The sequence below is a fragment of the Etheostoma cragini genome, chromosome 17 (genome assembly GCF_013103735.1).
Source record: "Etheostoma cragini isolate CJK2018 chromosome 17, CSU_Ecrag_1.0, whole genome shotgun sequence".
Taxonomy (NCBI): domain Eukaryota; kingdom Metazoa; phylum Chordata; class Actinopteri; order Perciformes; family Percidae; genus Etheostoma; species Etheostoma cragini.
The window spans coordinates 1,086,800-1,110,241 of record NC_048423.1 but is presented as its reverse complement, the minus strand read 5'-3'; the positions used below and the strand labels follow the sequence as shown (position 1 = coordinate 1,110,241).

Here is a 23,442-nt window from a genome sequence, read left to right as displayed (position 1 = left end):
GGGGGGTGTGCAGGAACTCATGCTGCACCTTTTAAAGGATAGTGAATCCACACATTACCATTAAAACTGGGTTGCTCACTAGGTTTGTTGTAATTCCAATGTTAGCTGAAGTAAGTTGGGTTGGGATGATTTCATTTTGTCCCGACTCGGTTATTATACGATACATCGCTGCCGATTTGATTTGGATTGCAATTTTTATTTATTGTGATTCTAGAAGTATTTTGATTAGATATTAATGAGTATTTTAATTTTTTTTCCTTTAAGAAAAAACAAAAGTCCCCGGCAGTGTTACTGTATAAACAGAAAGTAATTATTACGAATACATTTTTTCACAGAAATAGGGCTCTGAATTTGGTCTGCCATCACTTAGCCTACACTACAGTCTCTTTAAGAAAGGGATCTATTTTCAGGGGAACAATGGATTACACTATACTTGAAGGTATCTACATAACCGTGTCATGACACTGTCATTAACGTGTCATAAACGTAATTAACATTTATGACATAACTCTTCTTTAAGTAAGGGTCATTTTAGGTTTTGTCTTGACAAGTTAAGATTAGGGTGTATGTGTCATGAGTGTCGTGTGTTCTGGACAGTGTCATGTGTTCATGACAGTGTCATGTGTTCATGACTGTGTCATTTTATCATGATAGTGTCATGTGTTCATGACAGTGTCATGTGTTCATGACTGTGTCATTTTGTCATGACAGTGTCTTGTGTTCATGACAGTGTCATGTCACTCTTATGTAGATACCTACAATTAAAGTGTTACCGGAACAATAACAGTGATGCGTTACATGTTGGCTACATATGAGCATGTATGTGCACAGCATGATGCACTTCTAAAGGTCTAAACACATTTTACATATTAGCTTATCTAAAGCTCAGTGTACACAGACCCCCCCCCCTCTCCCCCCTCTCCCCTCTCTCTCCCACATTTTCTCACCTGGGATCTTACAAATCTAAGCTGACATCAGCAGGAGGCTAACAGCGATGCTAGCAAGCACACACTGTCATCTGAGCAGCGTTAGCATAGCGGTGACAGCTAACAAGAGAAGACATCACGTTAGCCGGCAGGTCGGCTTGCTAGCGGAGCAGTTGCTGCCGCCGGCGGAGCGCCTGACTCCGCTGATGTAGCTACAGGTGTAGTATTCATTCATGCTTAAAGAGTCTGACACTGGCAAGCGAGCAGCCGGCAGCACGCGAGCACACCACCTGACAGCTGGTTAATGTCAGTGTACAGCCTTTTCTAGCAGCAGGAGAGGACACAGAGGGGCTTCAGTTAAGGTAGAGGTAACAGAGTGTGGAGGGCGTTGACATGTACGAGTGTGTTGCTTCTTTATTTCTCCTTTCTTTCGCTAATGTCCTTGTTTATGCTTCTATTTCTGCAATCATGGCTCTTCTGTCCTTTTTTCTTTCTTCCAGTTTAGATTTAGATATCTATTAGATAAAAAAAATCCATTGAAATCCATACAACATACTTCTTGGGCTTCTTTGCTTTTTTTTTTATATATATATTTTCTTTGTATTTTAAGCTTATCTCTATTTCATCTATGGCGGTAGATGAAATGGTGTCATTGATACCAGAGACTAGAAACATACTGTAAGTAATGCAAGTGGGACTCTAACACATCGCGTTACAGTTGCATCTTCATCTACCTTACTTTATCACTAATATTCCCCAGGTCTATTATTATTTGATTTTTAAAAGATTAGTTTTTGGGGCATTTTAAGGCCTTTATTTGACAGGACGGATGAAGACATGGAAGGGGAATTGGCAGCAAAGGGCCACAGGTTGGAGTCGAAACCCTAGCAACTGTACCAGACTAAACCTCTATATAGAGTATGTGCGCCTACTATACCAACTGAGCTAACCAGACCACCCCCCAGGTCTGTTATTATACTTTATGTCGTCCTTGCTCTACTTTACAGTGCTTGATTTTGCATTGGCCGAATTTCCCCATGCTGGTACATAAAAGTTAATTTCCTGTTTTTCATCTTAGTGAAGAGCCATCTTGAATCATAAACAACTACAAGTGTCTCCCTCCTGTAGGGGGTCACAATCTGCAGTCCTGATTCTCCCTCTGCCTTCCCTGCACTGGTTTCACCAATCATGGGTGGGTGTGGGTGTGTGTGGAGGCTGCACCAGGCACATTTTCTGCCGAAACTACAAGCACCATACTGATGATTAAAGCTTGGCACATTATGGGCCAGAAATGGGTTTTGCGTGAAACAGGTGGCCACCCCCAAGCTAAATGTAGAAACAAAACCCCATTAACATGTCTGTAGTGAAGTGGAAAAAGCTGGGAAACAAGGCTTTTGATGGAGGGAGAAGGGTAGATGAGGGTGCACTGAGCATGTTGTTTTTCTCACCACTTGTGTGTGTCCTAATAGCATATCAGGTGTACATGCACATACAAACTTTTTCATCTATTTTGGTGTGCGTCATTGGTGTGGGAGTGAGTCTTTGTGTATCTATGTTCCCAAATGTATTTTTTTTTTATCTTCTTTATATCTGTGTTTGTGTTGTTAGGACCTCATGCTGATTAAGGCCTCGCCATCTGCCTTTGTTCATCTGACATTTCCTCATTATTGAAGTCTGCCCTCCTCCTCCTCCTCCCATCTGACTCCCCCTCGTCCCCCCACCACCTGCCATTCCCCACCCCTCTTCACCTTCTTCCTGGTCGTCTATCAACATGTCTGCTTTGATCTCTGTACCCCACTTTTCCCCATCTTTTATTCTCCTTCTTTCCCCTTTCCAACCTTTTCTTTATTACTTCCTCTACTGTTCTGCTCTCCCTTTCTACTTCTTTCCCGCTCTTTTAACTTTTCAAATTTCTCACTTTTCTTACTTGTCCCCATACTTTTCTTAAAACCCATTTTTGCTGCCATCATTTTACAGGGTACTGTAACTACTGTTCTTTTCAACCTGGGCCCTATTTTTCTATGTTTTTGTGTGTAAGTGACTGATGGGACAACAATCTTTGAAATGTATCCAGTACTAAGCGTCAACGCTTTAACAGGCAGCAGCAGACCAGGCAGCAATGGAACCCAACGGGAAAAATGCACATTGTCAATTTGGTCCACTAAAAGTGCTTTACGCTGTCACTGAAAGGCTCATGTTAATATTCTAAATGTCTGGCAACATTATATTAATGATTCCTACAGAGGTAGACCTTTCTAAAACCTATTTAAGACCTTTCTGTTTAACCGGAAACCAATCTGAGATTGCTAGAGCTAAACCCCCCAAACTGCGTTAAAAGAAAAAACTATAATTTTAGCATGTACAAAGACAACATATTTTCACATATAAATTGGTAAACTATGTGTTTATTTCAACCAAAACTAGAGTTGTGATAGTTGGAAAGTGGAAAGACGACCCAAATGGCTTTTCATAGTTTTATCTTGTTTCACTCGTCTTTGAATAAAGTGTATTTTACAATGCTAAAATGACTGTTTATTTCCATGGAGTCTGGTGGCTTCAGCGAACACTATTTTGCGGATGTTTTTATGTTTAAAAAAAAAGGATTTTATATTTTAACAGAAAGGTCGAGCGCGTTAGATATCCAAGCAAGTATCTGTACTGTTTGGTTGCTGAGTAAAATCTGCAGTGCGGATGGGTGTAAGGGAGAAATTGTTCAGTAACTACAGTTAAGATGCCGTTGAGCAAGACTTACAGTTGGTTCCATGAGAGCTGTTCAGTGGCCAACTGGACATTAATTAAAAAATATCTTTGAGTTGCAACAGGGTACTCAAATGTCTCAAATATTTCCCTATAACAATGTTTTTTTGGTGTGTCTCACTCTATAGCAGCTGATGAGAGAGCGACAGCAGATGGCCAGTCGACCCTTTGCTTCGATTGCCGTAGCGCTGGATGTGGGCGGTGACCAAGAGGAGCTGTTACAGGTAAGCAACAAAAACAAAAACAAAAAAACAGAAGAAGACACACACAAACAGTGTTGGGCAAGTTACTCCCAAAATACTTTATAGATTGCTAATAACAGTCATTTGAGAGGAATTAGTTATATTAACGTATTATAGTCTCTGAATTGTGTTTTGTTTGAGTTACTTTCACACCAACAGTGGAAGTTAACTTGTGAATTTCACCACAGGATCAACAAAGGCTCATCTTTATCCACTCTAATACAGCTTAGATTATTCATAATATTTTGTATTATTAATCTGAATTTGGCAAAGTAACTAAATCTTTAAAATAAGTACAACGTACAATAGCCTACGTGACTAAATTGTGTTGAAGTAGAAGTATAAAGTAGGAGAAAATGAAAATGCTTAAAAGTAGGCTACATAGAATTGTATTGAAGTAGCCTATGGTATAGTCGGTTTGCCACTGCTGATAAAATGTAGGCCTAATGATAATATTTCCATGTAGCAAGCTTAAACTTCAATTCCCGACATGTTTCTATCTGTCAGCAGCTTGGACTCACTGCGGTTGTCTGTACTGTCTGTGGTTCTGTCTCAGAACACAGACAGGACAGCTCGCTTTAACGCAGCAAAACTAACTTCTGTAAATGTTGTCCATCTTGCAGTTGTCTCTGCAGTCATCTCATCCACACACTCAGAAAATCCTAATCACAGGCTTTTTTTGGATTCTTCCAACATAACAAAACAAAAAACACCACTAATTGTCATGTTAAAATGTGTTGGCACTTGTGTTACTGAAGTAACGGGTATAATATTACTGACATGTTATTAGTAATGCATAATGCAATACTGTAATTGTGTTAGTTTTGTATTTGTATTTGCGTCACTCCCAACACTGCACACAAACACACAAGATAAATCGTGGCGTTGTGTTCGGGGACACGCAACAGAGTCATTAAGGGCAGTGTGTTCATTTGCATATCCACGCCGGGACACAAGCACTGCTCTGGCCCTCTGACTTTCTGCCGTCACTGCTGTTGTGACTCAGCTGCGGCTGTGTGATTGTGTGGCTGTGTGTCAATACACAACAAGACAATGTTGCTGTAAAAACATTGCAACTGCAACAAGTTGCTTTAGGTTTCAACTTATCTTGATTCAAATACCCTGCACATACAGTAAAGACAGCAGCTGTCCTGCCTCAGCAGGGGATTCAAAAAGAGACCAATCAAGAAATCAGAAAAGACTATAATCAGGCGGAATAGGTGAAACCACCCATGTAAGCAGACAATGGATGTGAAGTGTAAATTTTTCTCCTCACTTCTCACCGCCCACTCTCAGAAAGTACAGCACAGGGGGCTAGATAAAAAGAAAGAAAACAGACTGAATATTGTCCTAATGTTTGGCAAAGTGCACTGCTATCCACTGAGAGAAGTGTCTTGTGATTTGAGTTGTTGTGATTAATCAAAATGGCACAGGGCAGTTAGACATCATCTGCTTTACTTGGAGTGCCCAGAGCCGTCCCAGAGTGCAGTGCAGGGCCAAGTCAACATTGACTCTTGTCAATTCAGAAACATAGCAGTGGTTGTACTGTACCATTGGCTCCTGATTAGAGACTCCCAAACACAGGGGGCCGCGGTGGATACAGACAAGTCGCTACAGCTGAGCGTTGTGGATTTAAAGACAAATAAACCTAGAGCTGAACTGAGGGAACTGAATCTGGCAAATAGACGCCCCGTTGTCAGCTCAACAGTTGATCAAATCCAGTCCACTTTATTTATATAGCACGATTTTGACAAACACAAGGTTTCCAAAGTGCCGTACAGATGTGATGAAGTGCTGTTGTGATGCACTTACTGTATAGGGAGCTCAAAAGTGTGGTTTTGGAAGTCAATATCCTATTCATTCTCCATGGATTTGGATTATCAGTCATAATATCTTCACCATCCAAGGTAGACTGACCGCGAGCAATGACGTTACGAAACTTTAAATTACCAAAGTGATAAATTATGTTCACTTATTTTTGAAAGGCTAAGACAGAATTTCCAAACTTGACTTAAAAAAGTTGGCAAGATGACTAGTTAGGAAAATAAAGCTAATCTTTGCGCACAGAATGAACATCCATTCCCCAGTTTTATAAAGTTTTATCACAGATTCATAATGCGCAAAGTTATAAAGATATTCACAGACTCGAACTTCCGGGATCAATCACTCCATAGCAAAATGTTATTAAATCACAAACGACGCATCTTTCCTAACGTAATAGGGTTAACAACGAGCCATAAACTTGTTTTCATCTAAATGAGCCGTCCTCGTAGTAATAAGCCAGTGAGCCAATGGTTTTCAGCTGCTCAATGTGAAACTGTGTACAGAGATGTCACGGATGTGTGGTCCATGGCATCTGAACGTGGATAACCATGAAACATGGGTCACAATCAACACGTGTATTCATTGTGATGTTGGAGGCCCCCTCAGGTGTAAAAGTCTGCATGAAAACACAATATGTAACTTTCTTTAGAAGCCTTTGCTAAGCGGGTGCAGACAAACAACATCCACCTTACACCTCGGAGGAGTACTGACGCCAACAAAGATGGAAGGCTGAGGGGAGAGAGTGCGTCTGGTTTCACTTCACGGAGCTGTCCTGTGTGATAACAGGGCTCTCTTTGTGATGCTGGCACCTCACCTTCACCCTGCAGCCCTGAAGGGTCCTCATGAGGCATTGTGGCTGGTGGAGTGTGAGCCAGATGGTCCCACCGCTCATATCAGCCTCTTGTAGAGAGAGATTAGTGAGCACATGCTGTAACATGACAGTGGTACTCTCAGTGAAAGGGTATCCACCGAATCAGACATGCCCTTCCTTCTCCTAAGCAACCAGGCAGGGGGGGGGAGGAGGGGCAGGCAGTGGTGCCACCTCTGTCGAGAGATGTCTGTCCTCAATGACAAACACATGCAGGGTTTAGCTTAAACAGCAGGGGGGTTTGTAATGTGTTGGGATGGAAGATGTGAAAATAGCTTTTTGGTGTGGTTCAGGAGGCTGATTGGTTAGTTTTGCTGGGTCACTGTCAGGCAAAGATGGAAGAAGTGCTTAGATTCTTAACATAAGGAGAAGTAGAAGTACAGTGGTCTAGGAATTACTCCATTATAAGTAAAAGCCCTACATTTAAACTGTTACTTAAGTAAAAGCACAGAAGTATTACCAGCTAAATATATTTAAAGTATCTTGCTATGCAGAATGGCTCCTTTAATATTCAATCTGAATTATATAGCGCCAAATCACAATACGTTATCTCATTGCGCTTTTCATAAAAGAGCTACAAACCCAACCCAACAAAGTGCTATATTATTACAGAATTTAGTGATATTCTCTTTTTCTTACTCATCATCTTAATGTCTTTATTTTTTAATAAAAGACCTCTATTTGTGAGGATTTCTTCTAGCTGGATGATTGTGCTTCAAGAAAGGACCCTTTTATTTGCCAAGATTGGGAGAGATGACATAATAATTAGTTTAATAGTGAGCTGTAAAAATGAATCAATCATGCAAATTTCACTGCAGAGACACCACTAGATGATATGGATGCACCATTCGAGTCTCTTAGACTGTTTGATTGCATCCACTATGGAGGCCACTTGTTGCTAAAGGATGCTACACTAAGATTAATTGGAGGGGAAGTGTTTAGGTAATAGAGTGTACATCGTACATCGTACATTGCACAGTTAGTTATTTAATAACCAACTGTTATTTGTCAAAGTTGTTTAATGATAGATCACTGTAATCCCATTACACAAGGTCCATGAAACAGCTAAATGGAACACACTCATTTGTCTGACCTTGCTTTGATCTTAACTCATTTCAACATTTTAATAATCCCGATAGAAGCAATGCATCATTGGAAGTGAAGTCTTGCCCCGGAGCCATCTCTTTCACCCTCCCTGAAGCCACAGCTCAGTGACAGATGTTTCATAAAACATGCACAGGAGGTCAACCAGTCAGATTGAAAGCCGGGAGAACATTAACCCTCATTTATCAAACTGCATGCAGACGTGTGCATGGGCAGCTCTGTTAGAGAATACGGGTGGTTCAGAACAAACGGTGCTGAGCCTACAGTGCATGTTTTGCATTTCAGTTAGTCTTACATTGCCAGATATACAGTATCTAGAAAACATTCTGGGATAGGAGAGAAAAAAACGCTCTGGGTTGTTTGCATTTATTTAAACCAATCACAATCACCATGGGTAACAATCACAAAGCTCCGGATGCAACGACGGCGGCTCCGCAAAATAGTCTCTTTTGCAAAATGCCACATACAAGATTAAAGTTATACGTTCACGAAATAAAGTAACATGAGCTATTTAAATAAGCAGGACACTTACCAGTGTATCACCGTGTGCACTTTGTCCACAGCAATCCCACCAATTTCATTTAATTTAATTTATTAATTTATTTGACAGGGGCAGTGTAAATTAATTAATATTGCTGTAAATGCACCAGAGTTAGCCAAAAGGCAATTTTTCATCCATTGTCCCTGGACAGATCTTAAAATGTTCTCCCTAAAAAACAACAATAACTCATTCCCAAAACGTCCCAGTTATAGCAGCTCGCCTTGTTGCATTTTTCTCAAAAACTTGTCAGTTTCAGCATATAGCTTTGCTAAGGTGAGGGCCATTTACTTCCATTGATCCAAACTAGATTTTGTTTAAATCCAGATAGACTTGAATATTTCCCAATTTAGTATTTCAGAATTTTACAATATTCTGAATTTATAACAAAAAATTATATTAATATTGGCACCAAACAGTGTGCACCCATGCAAAAATACTTATATGTCTGATTCCTCTCTTAAATTGAGCCAATTTGAATTCCCATGGTATGAGAACAGATTTAATTTGGGAACTTAATCAGAATGTTGTGTTGCAGCTGACTATGTGGTACAACTTAAACATTTATAAAACAAACTTAGAGTTTAATGAACGAACAGTACCTCTGTACCTTCAATCATTGGATTTGCATACCTGTTTCTCTAGAGCATTCATTACTTCTGAATCCTTCAATAGTCTATTTAATTTAGTGACATTATCAGTTTGGAGATATTCACTAAAGCCTATTCTGGGGTGTTCTACAATGACCCTGTTACCTGCTAACACAAAGTCCTCTTCCACATATCTCCCCTTCCTGTCTGAGGTTTAGTCTCCTCACACAGTTTGAGCTGAAGGTTACAGAGACAATGGTATGGAAGGCTATCTGCACGCGATGCCTAATTAGTTTCAGCTCTGGTGGACCAGGTTGGACTCGGCTCAGTTACGTTCGTTTCAACGGCCCGGCAGAAACCTCCGGAGTACCTCCCCTTATCTCTGCCTCAGCCTGGTTTCCATTTCATTCTTGAAGGTGAGAGACAATCGGGCAGAACGCTATCTTCACACTGAGGTTAATTACACAACATCTGGTTCGGAGTCGCGCATGCAGCTTAGCATAACCATGTAATGAATGAGGGAGATGGAACATGTCTGTGCAGCGCCGCTATTTTATCCTGTCCCGCTTACGCAGAGCAGCGGAGTACCATTACACGAATGGAGTCATCATCAGCCCATTTCATGCCATGTTTAGACAGCGAGGAAGGAACACAACACCTGTTGTTTCCACACACACACACACACACACACACACACACACACACACACACACACACACAGTGATTTGGTATGCATAGGAGGGAGGGGAAGGTGTGCAAAATAATGAAGATATAATTGATTGGAAAGGAGAGTGGTGTGATTTGATGGAGGCTTGATGTGTCGAAAATGTTATTTATTTCTAAATTACACATTTATTCCATCTTCCATCCCATACTCTCCTTTCAACATCATTGTATTTTCTGAAAATGGTTGAGTGGTTTTCAGATACACCTTCATTTTACTTTCAAGCGATCAGCATCGTCCTGTAGTTTGCCATTTTAACACCGTTGGGAGGCTCGTAAAACACGGGGTTTGGAACAGGGGATCAGAGTTCGTATCCCGGGGAAAACAAGACTTTTACCCAGAAAACGTAGTAGTACTTAAAGAGACGGGTGTGTGAATCTAACTTAACTTAGAGGTTTTTGTTGGTTACCTTTATGGGCTAAACTCAACTGTAAAGACCACTAAACTTGACCGGTTTGTGATGCCGTTGTAACCGCCTGTTGCCTTATTTCCTAAGATATTATACGAATTGTTATGCATACGTTTTCATACAATATCAGGCATGCCTGTTCATGACAATGTTTGGCCTCAGACCAATTTCCTACCACTTAAAACCTTCACATCAAAAACCTCTGTGAACATAATCAGGGCAGCAACTGCATTTCTGACTAGAATGTAATTTGGAGACAAAATTAGTGTTATATAAACATTTCCGCACTGTGTTGCCCTATGGGAAATACTTATTTTCTTGCAGAGTAGAAGATGCCACCATCCCCTGAGCTATAATCTTGAGTTCTCCTTCAGAAGCTACAGTCCGCTGCGTCTGTGTTCCAACCACAAAGTGTCTCAGTCTCCGTCTGTAAGAAGCAACTCTTTAAGGATCCATCACGGTACTATGTGTACATTCATGTGGACGTGTTGCGTGCTTCGATTGCCCAGGACACATAAAAGATGAACTTAAATCTCTCTCCAGCTTCTTTTCTATCAAAGACATCTTCTCCATCCTCTGAAGACGTGCCATTATATGTACTCTTGGAACAAGAGCCTTCTATCATTTCGATTTGAAGATCACTTTCTCATGGTGAGGTGTCTTTTCATTTTTTTAGGATGATGCTGTTTCACAGCTGGTTTGAATTTTTTTTTTTTCTCTAAAGACTTGCATTTACTTTTTTTAACAAAAGGAAACATGTTATAGTCTTCTGTCAGTGTTCAGTTTCCACATATTCACTGAATTGGAAATCTAAAACCAAAATGATATGACGATACAGCTAAAAGGTTAGATAGGTGAAATCAAAGTAAAAAAAAAAAAGAAGTTGAATACGCTGACTCCATTCACCTTTCTCTATTTAGATCTGGTTTCAACCGTCAGGCCGAGAAATGCATATAGAGCCCGAGTGTGGACTTTTTTTTCTTAGTTTCAAGTCTAGTCCAGCCCTTGGTGTGCAATACTTTTCTATATTAGATGGCTCTAATGACCCAAAATTTGGAGATGACTGAGTGGCATGACCACACTCATCAGGAACTGACTATAACCGTTTCCTCATATTTCCTCCAGAGAATCAGGTCCGGGCGTTGTCCAGCGTTGCCACATGTAGCACCCAAAAGGAGATTGCCCATGTCAGACGCATTCTAGAGCCAGCAGGAAGCAGGCTGTGATGCTGATTCGGTCAAAAACAACTTAGTCTCTTGCTGTTCCATGAATTTTTCTGATGACTCCTGAGACCGGCCCTTATTGACAGAAGTACCTGATTCTCTTTGTTTCTCCATTTCTGTTGCCGTCTAAATAAATGGAAACGATGTTTGTTTTCTTCCAGTTGCTAGGAACATCATCAACACACCCGACAGTGGACTGCTGTATTTACACACGGGCTAAACAGGACATTACGCAGATTTGTAAAGGCTAAAGTGTGTTTACTGTCTGGTCCAACTGATTGGGACATTTGAGTTCTCACGTACAGCTCCTCCAGCACGTTTCACTATTTTTTAAATATCAGTTTACCTGCTGGGTATTGATTAAAATACTCTCCTTGTGTTTAGCCTGCTTTTTGTTTCAGGAAACTTATTGGAAATGGAAATTACAGACTTGTAAATCTCTCCCTTAACTTCTGAAATCTCTGGACTCCTAAAATGTAAATGTTTGTGGGATGTGTTACGTGGTTGGGATGGAGCCTCTTGCTTCTCCTTATCCACAGCCCTCCGTATGTTAAATAGCAGTAAAAGCCACTACATCACAGAAGATGGCCATGTTTTGCAGCTAAAGGCCACCTCTATCATCTCGCTAACTTGATCAGAGCTTTACCATGGCTGCATTACAGAACAGAGGCAGAGTCATCAGCGTAAATCGATGTTTCCGCTGCCTCTATAAAGAACCGCCGTTATGTCGTAAAGCTGATGAGCCTGCAGCAACCAGCATCTGCACGCCTCCGCCTGCGGAAGGCAGTTCCCACCTTGCCGCTGATTAACGCCGGTCTCCTGTTTTCATAATGCTATTTAAAGCAAAGAAGGAATCAATTTCATACCTTTGTTTTAATGTGGCGTATTTATTCTTCAATTGCGGGGATTTAATATGCCTCAGAAATGAGGGTTGGAGGGTGGAGAGGAATAGATGGATGGACGGAGGGGGAATGAAGGGGAAAGAAGCAGATAAATAACAGTTATGACACCTGGGAGTAATGTATGTGAAGTAGAAATATCACGGCTAAATGCTGAGTCACCCACGGTACACACACAACACCGCAGGGCTTATCAGACAACACAAAAAGGTGCAAGCACACAAAAACACACACTCTTTTGCATTCATCATGGAAAATTGAATGTACACATTGTTTTTGCAATCACCTGTGGCTGTTTCTGTGTATCTCACGAGTAAAAGGCATGGCGGCAGACTCTGGCACACAAGCACATGTTATTAACTCAATAACTCACACCCCTGTCCTCTCTAACGAGGCTAAAACAAACCCATCCCTCTTCGTGTTCTGTTTGCGCTTTAACAGAAAAGGCTTTTTTCCCTCTCTTTCTTTTCATCATCTGGCAGATTAGAGAAAAAGTGGCCGTGCCTCACATTGTTTTAGTGACGGAGGAGAAGCACCTGCAGCAACAGCAGCAGCTTCAGCGGCCTTTCTCAGTCTCTGCAACCTCTCCGTCTCCCAGAGATCTAGTTAAAAAAAAGGAGTGAGTGAACAGAAAATGTATATTTTCAACCAGCCATTTATAATTTTCATGTAATTCAGGGTGAGGACTAAGACAGCTCAGTCAAAGAGAAGCCCTGTATTTGAGGTTAAGGTGCAGAAGTGGAAAAGCACCACAACAACCAGCTCCTGCTGGGGGACTTGAGCTACTTTCAGAAGTGTTCCCTTGGTCACTCACTCACTCTTCCCTATATCGTGTTTATTTAATAGTGAACTATATACTGAACAACCAAGCAAACACTACACACTGAAAACATCATGGTGTCAGTAGTTGCGCCGGTTAATACTTCCCTGAAACAAACCAGTCACTCAGGAGGAGGGTAAAACGTTGGATATATGTTGCATGTTTTGATGCATATGTTGACTGTCCGTTTCTTAAATTTATTTTTTAAACATTCATTTAGCACAATCATTTTCTGTCATAAATGATTCTAATGAATATTTAAAAAAAATCTCTACTTGAAAGGCTCTATATAGTAGATTATAATTATTATTATTATTATTATGATAGTCCCACTATTAAAAAAAAGCAGTGTGGACACTTAGCCTTACACGCCTACAGACATGATGCCACTCCACTCCTCTATCTGTCCTCTGGTGAGATATGTATTTGAAGTCATGTGTAAACAGTCCCATTTCTTCCCTTCCTCCGCTAAGCCCAGAGAGGACTGGAGTGTGTCAGACCAGCTAAGCACCGGTTTGACTTCCTTCTCCTTCCTCGCCTGCTGTAAAGATTGGGAGACCACACATATGAGAGTTAACATGTCATGTCTGTGTCTCAGTCTTAAATTGTAGAGATTCTATAGAGTTATCTTTTCAACTTTTGGCCCTAGTTGTTTGTTTTTTTCATCAACTTTTATCAGTCAGACCTTTTTCCGCCTGGCTATAAAGAACAGCTTGCCTTTTTCACCATGTTCCACCATACATACCTGCTACGTATTTCACACAGGGCAAACAGATGTTTCATTCGATCTTCGACCAAACTTCATAAAACCCCGTTTTATTTTCAGCCTGACACAGTCCACAGAAGTGTTGCTATCAGTATGTTACAGATGTTCTGGACTACATGTGAACCTTTTTTCTTTTCTTTATGGATGTCAGTCCAGACTCACTGTCTCATCTCTCCCTCCCCTTCTTCAAGGGTAAAATAATAAACCCCAGGTGCATCTCAAAAACTTGTCAGAGGTACTGTAGGTTTACATCACTTTGCTCTTGTTTCTGTGATGGAGAGCATAGCAGTGAGCTAATACGCCACCGTTGGTCTGATTGTAAAATCCACTCCACTGTGTTTAGATATGTAAGATCAGACAGAACAGGTACTGAAGTTCAGATATCTGAGATACAGTTTATTTATTTCCTCTTGGTGAGGTTAGAGCTACATGTAGTTAACTATCTGAATAGGCTGGGAAGGTAGAAATACTACAAATACAATTTGTGGTACTGTGAAAATGATTTAAGTAATTGAAAACTCCCTTTTTTGAGCTCTGGGACATGTCATATAAACTAGTGCTCTCATATTTACTCCAGGCTCTCTTCTGTCCATCTCTTCCTGTCTTTCCTCGCCTTTTTTACCTTCATCTGGAGCATCCTTTTATTTGGCCTACGGTCCATCCAGCTTTGTACATCTCTCCTTTTTTTTCACCCCCTTTCTCTCTCTCAATTTCTCTCCCCTTGTCTCTCTCCTTTCCTCTCCCTCCTTCCTCCTCCTCTCTCCCTCTGACTCTGTCCATCATGTAGTTTAGTGCCAGTTTCAGGTTCAGCTGACCAAGCAGGCGCGCCCATTATGTCCTGAACACTCAGCCAGTGAATAATGTGTGTGTGTGTGTGTGTGTGTGTGAATGCGCACCCGCCTGTGCCAGCATCAATTTGTGCTTTAGATGAACACTACTTTCTCTGTAGACTAGATGAGGGCATCACTCCGAAAATGAGCGTCAGCTGGTTAAAGGTGAAGGTGTGTTGTGTACTGTGTGTGTGTGTGTGTGTGTGTGTGTGTGTGTGTGTGTGTACTGAATGTACAAGTGCAACTACACAAAACTATTTGTGCAGAAGACAAACTAGCACTTATTTACAGATGTGACACTCACAAAGAGAGGAAATCTCTTTTTGTCCTCATTTTTATTTTTTTATTGTTATTTTGGAGAGGAAAAATAAGGGACCGGAAGTAATGTGGTTATTGGATGGACGGACGGGGTTACCGTGACGACAGTCTTTCCGATACGTTATGCTCTCTCCGAGAGTCTTTTGCGCGTCTTTGTGGTCTTGTCCTGATAAATCATGCAAATGGGGGATAACAGCGTTGAGCTCAGTTACACACACAAAAAGTGACGGAAGTAGAAAAACCGAGAGCTTGAAAGAGAAGTTCCATCCTTGCCCTCCTCCTAACACCTTTCAGAAAGTCCCAAAAGTATCTAATGTCCCATGATTCTGCTGTTGGAAAGGAGACTTTAAGACGCTATAAGACGATCTGACGAGCCCTTTTCCTGAAGCATAACCAGACCTAATTAAACCCCTGATGAAGTTTGTAGATGTAGGCGGCTCACTGGAGCCGTGCTGTAGTGTGCTACCTGGCAACCATATTCTTTCTTATTAGGCCATTTCCTCAGTATACAGCCTTTTCTTCTCAGCCCTCTTAATGATCAGTGTGTTTCTCTGCTGTCCTCTTTTGTCCATGATCGATATCTCTCCTCCTCCTCCTCAACAATCCGTCAATACTGAAATTGAAGGGAATAAAATATATATTTTCAGGAATGATGATGGGCTATGTAGCATTGTTATGTGGGTTCATGTGCACATACGTGTGTAGGGGTGTGTGTGTGTGTGTGTGTGCGTGCGAGGTATGTATTTGTGTGTGTACATTCTCCCCTGTGGATGCAACTACACATCCTTGGCAGCTTGAAAACTCATTAATCTTTCCTACACTAATAGTGAAAGGAGAAGTGGACAGGACGGAGAAAGTGTGTGTCTTTGTGAGTGTGTGTTTCTGCAGGAGGGGGTGAACGAAAGATATATTCCTCCTCTTGAATTAAGAAGAGGCAAAAAAAAGAAAATAAAAGTCTGGCTTTCATGAGGCATTAGAGAGATGATTAATTTGTCGTCTCAGAGAGAGAGAGAGAGGAGGATGGATGGATGGAGGGAGGGAGAGGCGAGGAGAGAGAGAGAGAGAGAGAGAGAGAGAGGTTGTGAAGTGGCCCCTCTGTCCTCCTCTACGGTAATAGGATTGTTCACTCACATACTTTCTGATTAAAATGGAAATTCCTATACAACTGCCGACTCTCACACACTCACATCTCTCTCTCTCATCTCCCTATTTCACAAACACACACGTTGATGCAATGTGCTTAATATGCAGACGTGTGGAGACGAGGATGTGACCCAATGTCCCGTCTGAGGACTCGAGGAGGAAGTGACCGGGACGAGAAATAAACAAGTAGAGACAAAATGAAGGAGACAGAGAGAGAGATAAAATATGGATAGAAGGGGAAACAGAGGGTGAAAACAGGGGGACAAACAGAACAGGGTGAACATTTTGGATTTGTTGAGTTATCAGTTATTTCAGGCATTAGGGGTTCGAGGAGTAGAAGTCCTATTCCTTGGACAATGTTACATTAAGCTCATAATATGCTTTCATACAGTATGTGTTTGTGTGTGTTTGAAAGATACGTCTGATATTCTGAGGTCTTCTAAGATGTGTGTATTCTCAGGAAGTAATGCAACACATCCGCAAGATACCGTTAAGAACATGAAATGTGGATGCATGATTAATGAATGAATGAATTTATTGGTCTACCAAAGGGAAGGGTCAGAATCTTCAGCTTATATCACCCCCCCCCCCCCACACACATTTATAAGAGTAACAAACACATTGTCAAGGGAAAAAAAATAGTAAAAGAAAAACAAGACAAGAAAGACAAAATTAATTAATTAAATGATACAAAAAACTAAAGAACGCATGCACTTATCCAGATAACTTTCTACATACATGCATACATACTGTACAGTGTGTTTGCACTATGCATACATACACATACATACATACCATACATACACACATACATACTGTACAGTGTGTTTGCATTATGAATACACACACATACATACATACTGTACATTGGAGTAACAGAGTAGAGCTGGAGCTGTAGACTACTTAATGTAACTACAATGTATTTTAAACTATCTTCTTGATCCAAATACTGCAGGTCCTGGTTCAAAACGATACCATTACTCTCAGGATTAACATTAATGAGAGACAGCTGATATGACTATACTGCTGGTAGAGTTAGTTTTAACAGATAAAAGTGATGGTCAGCACCAGCTACACTGTTGTTTTTGCAAGGTCCAATGGGAACAAATTAAAGTATATAAGAGATTCACAATGTGGCTGGTTTGATTATTTTGGTTTACCGTCCAGCCCCATGAAAGAATATTTTGCAACCAATGACTCATCCTGCTTTGTATAGAGAGTATAACAGGAGCAGCGTGTCAATAAAGGCAAGAAATACAGACGGACTGTGGAGAATAACAACACACAGTGTCTCAAGGAGTGAGAGGAAGGGAGGCATAACGAGACGAAGAGCAGCAGTTAGAGGACGCGAGAAGGCAGACTGTGTGTGTGTATGTGTGTGTTTGTGTGTGTGTGTGTGTACGCCCGTCCATGCCAGCATACATGTGTGCTTTAGATGAACACTACTTTCTCTGTAGGAGGACTAGATGAGGGCATCACTCCCAGTATGAGCGCCAGCTGGTTAAAGGTGAAGGTGTGTTGTGTGTGTGTGTACTGTGCAACTACACAAAACTATCTGTGCAGAAGACAAACTACCACTGTGTGTGTGTGTGTGTGTGTGTGTGTGAGTGAGTGAGAGAATGCGTGAGACAGCAGAATCTATAGACAGATTAACGCTCTAATAGATGAAAATTGTAAATAATGTGGTGTAATGGGGCAGCCAGGCTCGGGGAGCTACAGGCTGATTCAACACGCCACTCTGTCTCGGTCCCTCTCTGGGAGGCTTCAAACACCGCGAAGCGATTCGCTTGACAAGCAGACGACTCCGTTCCCACCAACACGGAGTGCAACTCTGAGCCACCGGCTCCCAGCGGGGCGGCTTCGAGCCAAGGAGGGAGGGAGGGAGAGGGAGAGAGAGAAGGAGAGAGAGAGAGACAGAGAGAGACAGAGAGAGAGAGACAGAGAGAGACAGAGAGAGAGAGACAGAGAGAGAGAGACAGAGAGAGACAGAGAGAGAGAGACAGAGAGAGAGAGACAGAGAGAGAGAGACAGAGAGAGACAGAGAGAGAGAGAGAGACAGAGAGAGAGAGACAGAGAGAGACAGAGAGAGAGAGACAGAGAGAGAGAGAGAGACAGGGAGAGAGACAGAGAGAGACAGAGGGAGAGAGACAGAGAGAGAGAGAGGGAGGTAGAGGGGGAGAGAGAGAGAGAAGGAGAGAGAAAGACAGAGAGAGAGAGAGAGAGAGAGAGAGAGAGTGAGGGAGGGGAGTTAAAAAGAATACGATTCCTCATTTCATCTACTGTCATCTTCTCTCAATCTTCTCTTCTTCTCTCCTTCCCCTGCTCTCCACCCCACTACACTCCTTTTTTGTTCTCCTTCCCCCTTTTCTCCTTCTCCCCTCTCTCTACTCGTGTTTCCTCTTTTATCCCTTTTTTAAACTTTTCCTCCTCTCCTTTCTACCCTTGTCTTTTCCTCTCCTCTCTTCCTGCCCTCTTTATTTCCTTGTCTTCTTACCTCTCTTCCATTCCCCCTCTCTCATCTATTTGAATCTTGTTTCTTTTCTTCTTTCTCTCTCCTGTCCTCTGCTTGTCCATTCTCTTCTTGTCTTGTGTCCTCCCGTCTAGCCTTCATCCCCTCATTTCTCTCCTCTCCTTACCACTGCTTGTTTTCTGTTTTCTATCTGCCCGTTTCATCTTATCTACTCATTTCCTTTCATGTCCTTGCCTTCTTTTTCACGCTTCTATCCTCTAATCACCGCTTCTTTTCTTGTTTCCTCCCACCTCCTCTGTTCTCCATATCTCATCGCCACCTCTTCTTTTCTTGTTTTCTCTCTTCTACTCTCCTCTTTTCTCTTTTCCTTTCATTTCCTCAAGTCTTCTCCTCTTATTACCCCTCTCCTATGCTTGTTTTCTCTCTTCTACTCTCTTATTCTTATGTCCTCTCCTCTCAGTTTTACTTTCATCTCCTCTTTCCTCATCATTTTCTCTTCTTGTTTTCTCTCCCCTCCTCTCTTTTCCTCATCCAAACCAGTCTGTGTCTCTGCATTCATACATTTTAAATGTAGAAGTTGTCAGGATGATGCCGGAGGACAGCCTGCAGAAGGTTGTCACAGAGACAACAGAGTGTCCGCTGTGCAGGGACCTTTTGTTTACCAGTTGTAGGGGACAACAAACTGTTTATGAGACATGAAGCACAGCTTTTATGGAGGAGTAGGGAAGAAAAAAGGGGGGGGGGGGACAAGGCACACCATATCTCCTGTTGCATCTCTCTGATTATTGGGATTAAGATACCACTTTGTGTCTGAAATCTCCTCTCACTCTCAGAGCTGGAAGGGATTTTCAGTTTTCTTAGAAATACCTCAAACATGTCCGCCTGCTCCCTCCGCCTCCCTCTCCCCAGGCTGGGAGCTGAATCCAGATATAAATGGAAAACTGCACTTTTTCCACTTGTTTTTATTCAAAGAAAACCGCTTTCCTGTCAAATTCCACATGGTAGTAACAGCACAGCGACACATGTTAACTCTGTAGGTCTAAAGGTCCGAGATCAGTGTTCTGCATCCTCTAACTGGGAACACTGGTTGGTCTAATAGCACTGGTAATGTCACAGAGTGCTGTTTGTCTCTGAGATAATCGGACTGTATGTTGTAATTACCACTTAATGAAACATAAATGTCACTGCATCTAAATCCTGTTTTATTGCATGTAATTACTTTCTGCTAAAAGGCACAATCTGAGAAAAGTAAGTAGAACAAAAGACAGGAACTATGTGTCTTATCTTTTTAATATGCAGAATAACAGCAAAGACACTAGGTTGTGAATGTTTTCTGATGCTGTAAAATGAAATAAAATAATTATAACATTTTAAATCATGATATTTGTAGACATAGCCGTAAACAGACCTACTTTGTATTTTCCAGCTATGATCAGATGAGACTCCCATGTAATGTCAGCATATGAGAGGCACAATTGAGTGATACATATTCTTTCTGTAAGGTCTTTTATGCAGGACTATTTATAAAATGATCAGCTACCAAGAGTTTTCTTGGTAGCTAAAATAAGTAAAATAAGTTTCTCTAAAATAAGTGTGAGTTATTGTGTGTAAGCAGCCTGCTTCTTCTAAAGTAAATAGGCCTTTCTTATACATCGCTTTTCTAGTTTACCAACGACTACTCAAAGCTCTTTCACACAGTACAGGAACCGTTCAGCATTCACACACATTCACACACTGTGGCCGAGGCTGCCCTACAAGCTGCTCATCAGATACACACTCACACACATTCACACTCCGATGGCGTGGCATCGGGGGCAACTCTGGGTTCAGTGTCTGGCCCAAGGACACTTTGACATGGGACTGCAGGGCCAGGGATTGAACCGCCAACCTTCTATTTGACAGGCACCCGCTTTAAGCCTGATCCACAGCCACCCACAGCTGCCATTTGACATTTATTTTTTTCAAATCCAATTTTCAAATCAAACTTAATGTCCACACGCATACAAACTTGGAGAAAAAACCCATCAATGCTGTTGTGAGTGAGATGAGGGTTCCTGAATGTGTCCTGCCTTCAGTCTCCAGGTGAGCTGGGCAAAATCGGCTGAAACATTTGAATATTCCCACTCACCATCTCCTCCCATCAGAGCATATGTACAGTGTCTATAGCGCCACCCACCAGGTAGAGCAATAACTTCTCCGATATCGGCAGTTTGTTATTGATTAGGAAGCCCCGGTTTAGGAGACACCATGTCCAAGCAGGACTTACTGAGCATGTGCGACCCCAACAAAGATGGACCAGACATGCCTCACTCTGTAGTTAAAACAGAGAGCTCATCACAGAGGGTGAAAAGAGGAGCTGCAGCCATGTACAGAACAACAAATATATGGGGATTTTTGAAAACTAAACCACATAAATGTATTTTGACATAAATACAGTTGTGAACCTGAAAATGAGCATAATATGGGCGCTTCAAATTCATGTTTTTAAATACTTGTTCTCACCTAAAGTGGATTATCAGATGGATAAGCACGACAAATGCACTCAACACACACACACACACACACACACACACACACACACACACACACACACACACACACACCCCGACACGGACTGTCTCACTCCCTAATCAGAAACATTTCCTCTCAATCCAGCAGACTCCCTGGGGAGTACAGCGACAGAGACAGAGAGAGAGAGAGAGAGAGAGAGAATGGAAAGAGAGATATTGGATGCAAAGAGGATTGGACGAGACAATTTTCTGCCCTGCGGGGGTGGACATGCATGGCCGGTCTAATCCACTAAGGAGGGCCCGACATAGGAGACTCTCCACACCTCTTGGGTCAGAGAGCAACACAGTGCTTGTGTATGTGTGTGTGTGTATGTGTGTGTGTTTTTCCCAAGTGTGAGATGTGTTGGACAGGGAGTGTGTCTGGGGTTACAGCGCGTTCAAAGCCCTTCAATCGAGCATCAAACCTTTTGTTCCACTTTAAAGCACCTTGAAATGCCACCAGGAAAGATGAGAAAGAGGCAATGAGAATGACTTTAAATAAGTAACATAGCCCCCCCGCCCCCCCCCCAACCCAATACCGGGTAAGTGGACAAAGATGGAAGGATGGATGGGTGGATGGATGGATGAATGGATAGGTGGATTGTAAGCAAACTTTGCTTTTACAGATTTAATTGTAGAATCCATCTAGCATATGAATAATGTGGGTCCTAATACACGTTTATTTAAAAGGCACTTTAGTTTGTTGCGTAAACGAATGAGAACTGGATTTGAAGGGCTTTTATAAAACATTTGTGTTTGAGCCTTCTCAGTGAACAAGCAGGGATAATATCTCATATCTCTTTTATTACTTACAAATGCAAAAAAGCTAAGCCAAAGAAGTTTCCATAATTTTATCAGGATAAAGGATTCAAATTGAGATTTAACGCGATAGAGTTTCCAACCTGAGTATTGGTTCCTCCTCACACAGTTTCTTTGCTCTGAACAGCAGAGTATTAAAGGTGTAACATCCAGTTAATCGGCGTATCAAACACACGGCTGTGTGTTGAGATGGAGCCCAAGGCTTTTGTTGATATGAACAAAGATAGTACGAGCATCCTTTTAAGAGATGGCTCTGATATCCGAGTTGTAGTACCTTATTTCTTTCTAGTTGTTGACAGTATTTGGGTAAAGCTCTCTTTATCTCGTAGCTGAATCCAAATCCAGTGCAGTATGTGTGTAGTCCAGTAATGATTCAGTCATTTACAGTTTAAAAGAAGTCCTGACGTCTTGGTAAAGCGTGAATTTGATTCAAAAGTGAATGTCCTGACATCTGTTCCAACATTATTTCCATAAATATATTTCAACATGTAGTTCAGATATGCTTCACATTGAAACATAATCACTGAATCTGAAGAAAAGTTGAACTTCCCCAGTGGTTGTCCAGCCGTGTGTTGCTAATGTCAGTTTGAGAGGATGAGAGTGTTCATGACAGACAAAAAGAGGTGGAGAAAATGAGACAGACCGAAGTGGAGAGACAGATAAATAGAGCGACAGAGAGAGAAGGCCATTAGGAGGAGGAGATAGAGAGTGAGAGTGATGGAAGTAATGGGCAGAGAGGCCTGACAGTGAAGATTTTAAGGGACAACGAGGGGAGATGGGAGCCGAGGACACAATCTGAAGCGGAGTTTGGAGGGAGAGGATGGAGGTGATTTCATCACACTGTCATTGTGCATATATTCCTGTGTGTATTCATCCTCTGACCTCCAGCCACGCTGTTGGATTACCCTGCGTTAATGTTTAACATGACTTTTATTTGCTTTGGCTGAGTCATGTTCCAGTTACACGTTAAATATATCAGGTTTTCCTGGTTGTGAAGTACAGAGCCCCGGACATGTGACATGGGAAAAAAAACAAAAACTTTAACAATAATAATAATTAACAAAAAAACATGTAATGGGGAAAAACACTTTTGCGAGATCTTTCTTTGTTTTGCGAGATATCGCATTTTATTTGCAAGAACTCGCAAATCCAACACAATAACATATGTAAATAAGGCTAACCTAAACCTCTATACATGGGCGCGCTCTCTACCAACGGAGCTATCCGGGCGCACATCACCCTCATGGATACTAAATAGTGACTCAGTATGAAAAGAATAGATGATATTGCAGGAGCCCAATGTGTCTCAGTGTCAGGCTGATCAATTTAAATGTGTTTCCTCCATTTAAACTCCATCCCCGTGTTAAAAATACCTTTTTTTATTCAATAGTTAGCACATTTTGAAAAGACTTTCCTGTAATAATATTATATTGTCTGTTTTCTATCAATGGCCATGGCTCTTTAAAACAACAATGCCATGCCTTGCTTGCTGTCTACTACTAATTTACTAATTACTCGTTTATTTGGAAGGTTGGTTTGAGAAATTTGATCTTTACCCCAACTGTTACTTTGCGCCGCTACATCCAGTTAGACAGCTTCAGAGGGAAAGGGGGGGGGGGGGGG

At 41.6% G+C, this 23,442-nt stretch overlaps 1 protein-coding gene across 3 annotated transcripts in view; it reads left to right on the top strand.

Annotated features, from left to right (window-relative positions):
• The window catches only part of atrnl1a (attractin-like 1a), a 250,037-nt gene that overhangs the window by 205,886 nt on the left and 20,709 nt on the right, over window positions 1-23,442 (top strand). For 2 of the 3 annotated variants that reach the window (XM_034898107.1, XM_034898109.1), the window contains one exon: window positions 3,812-3,907. In XM_034898107.1, the coding sequence (XP_034753998.1) occupies window positions 3,812-3,907 (96 nt within the window). The remainder of the gene's footprint in view (window positions 1-3,811; window positions 3,908-23,442) is intronic. The other variant, XM_034898108.1, reaches the window with a different exon arrangement.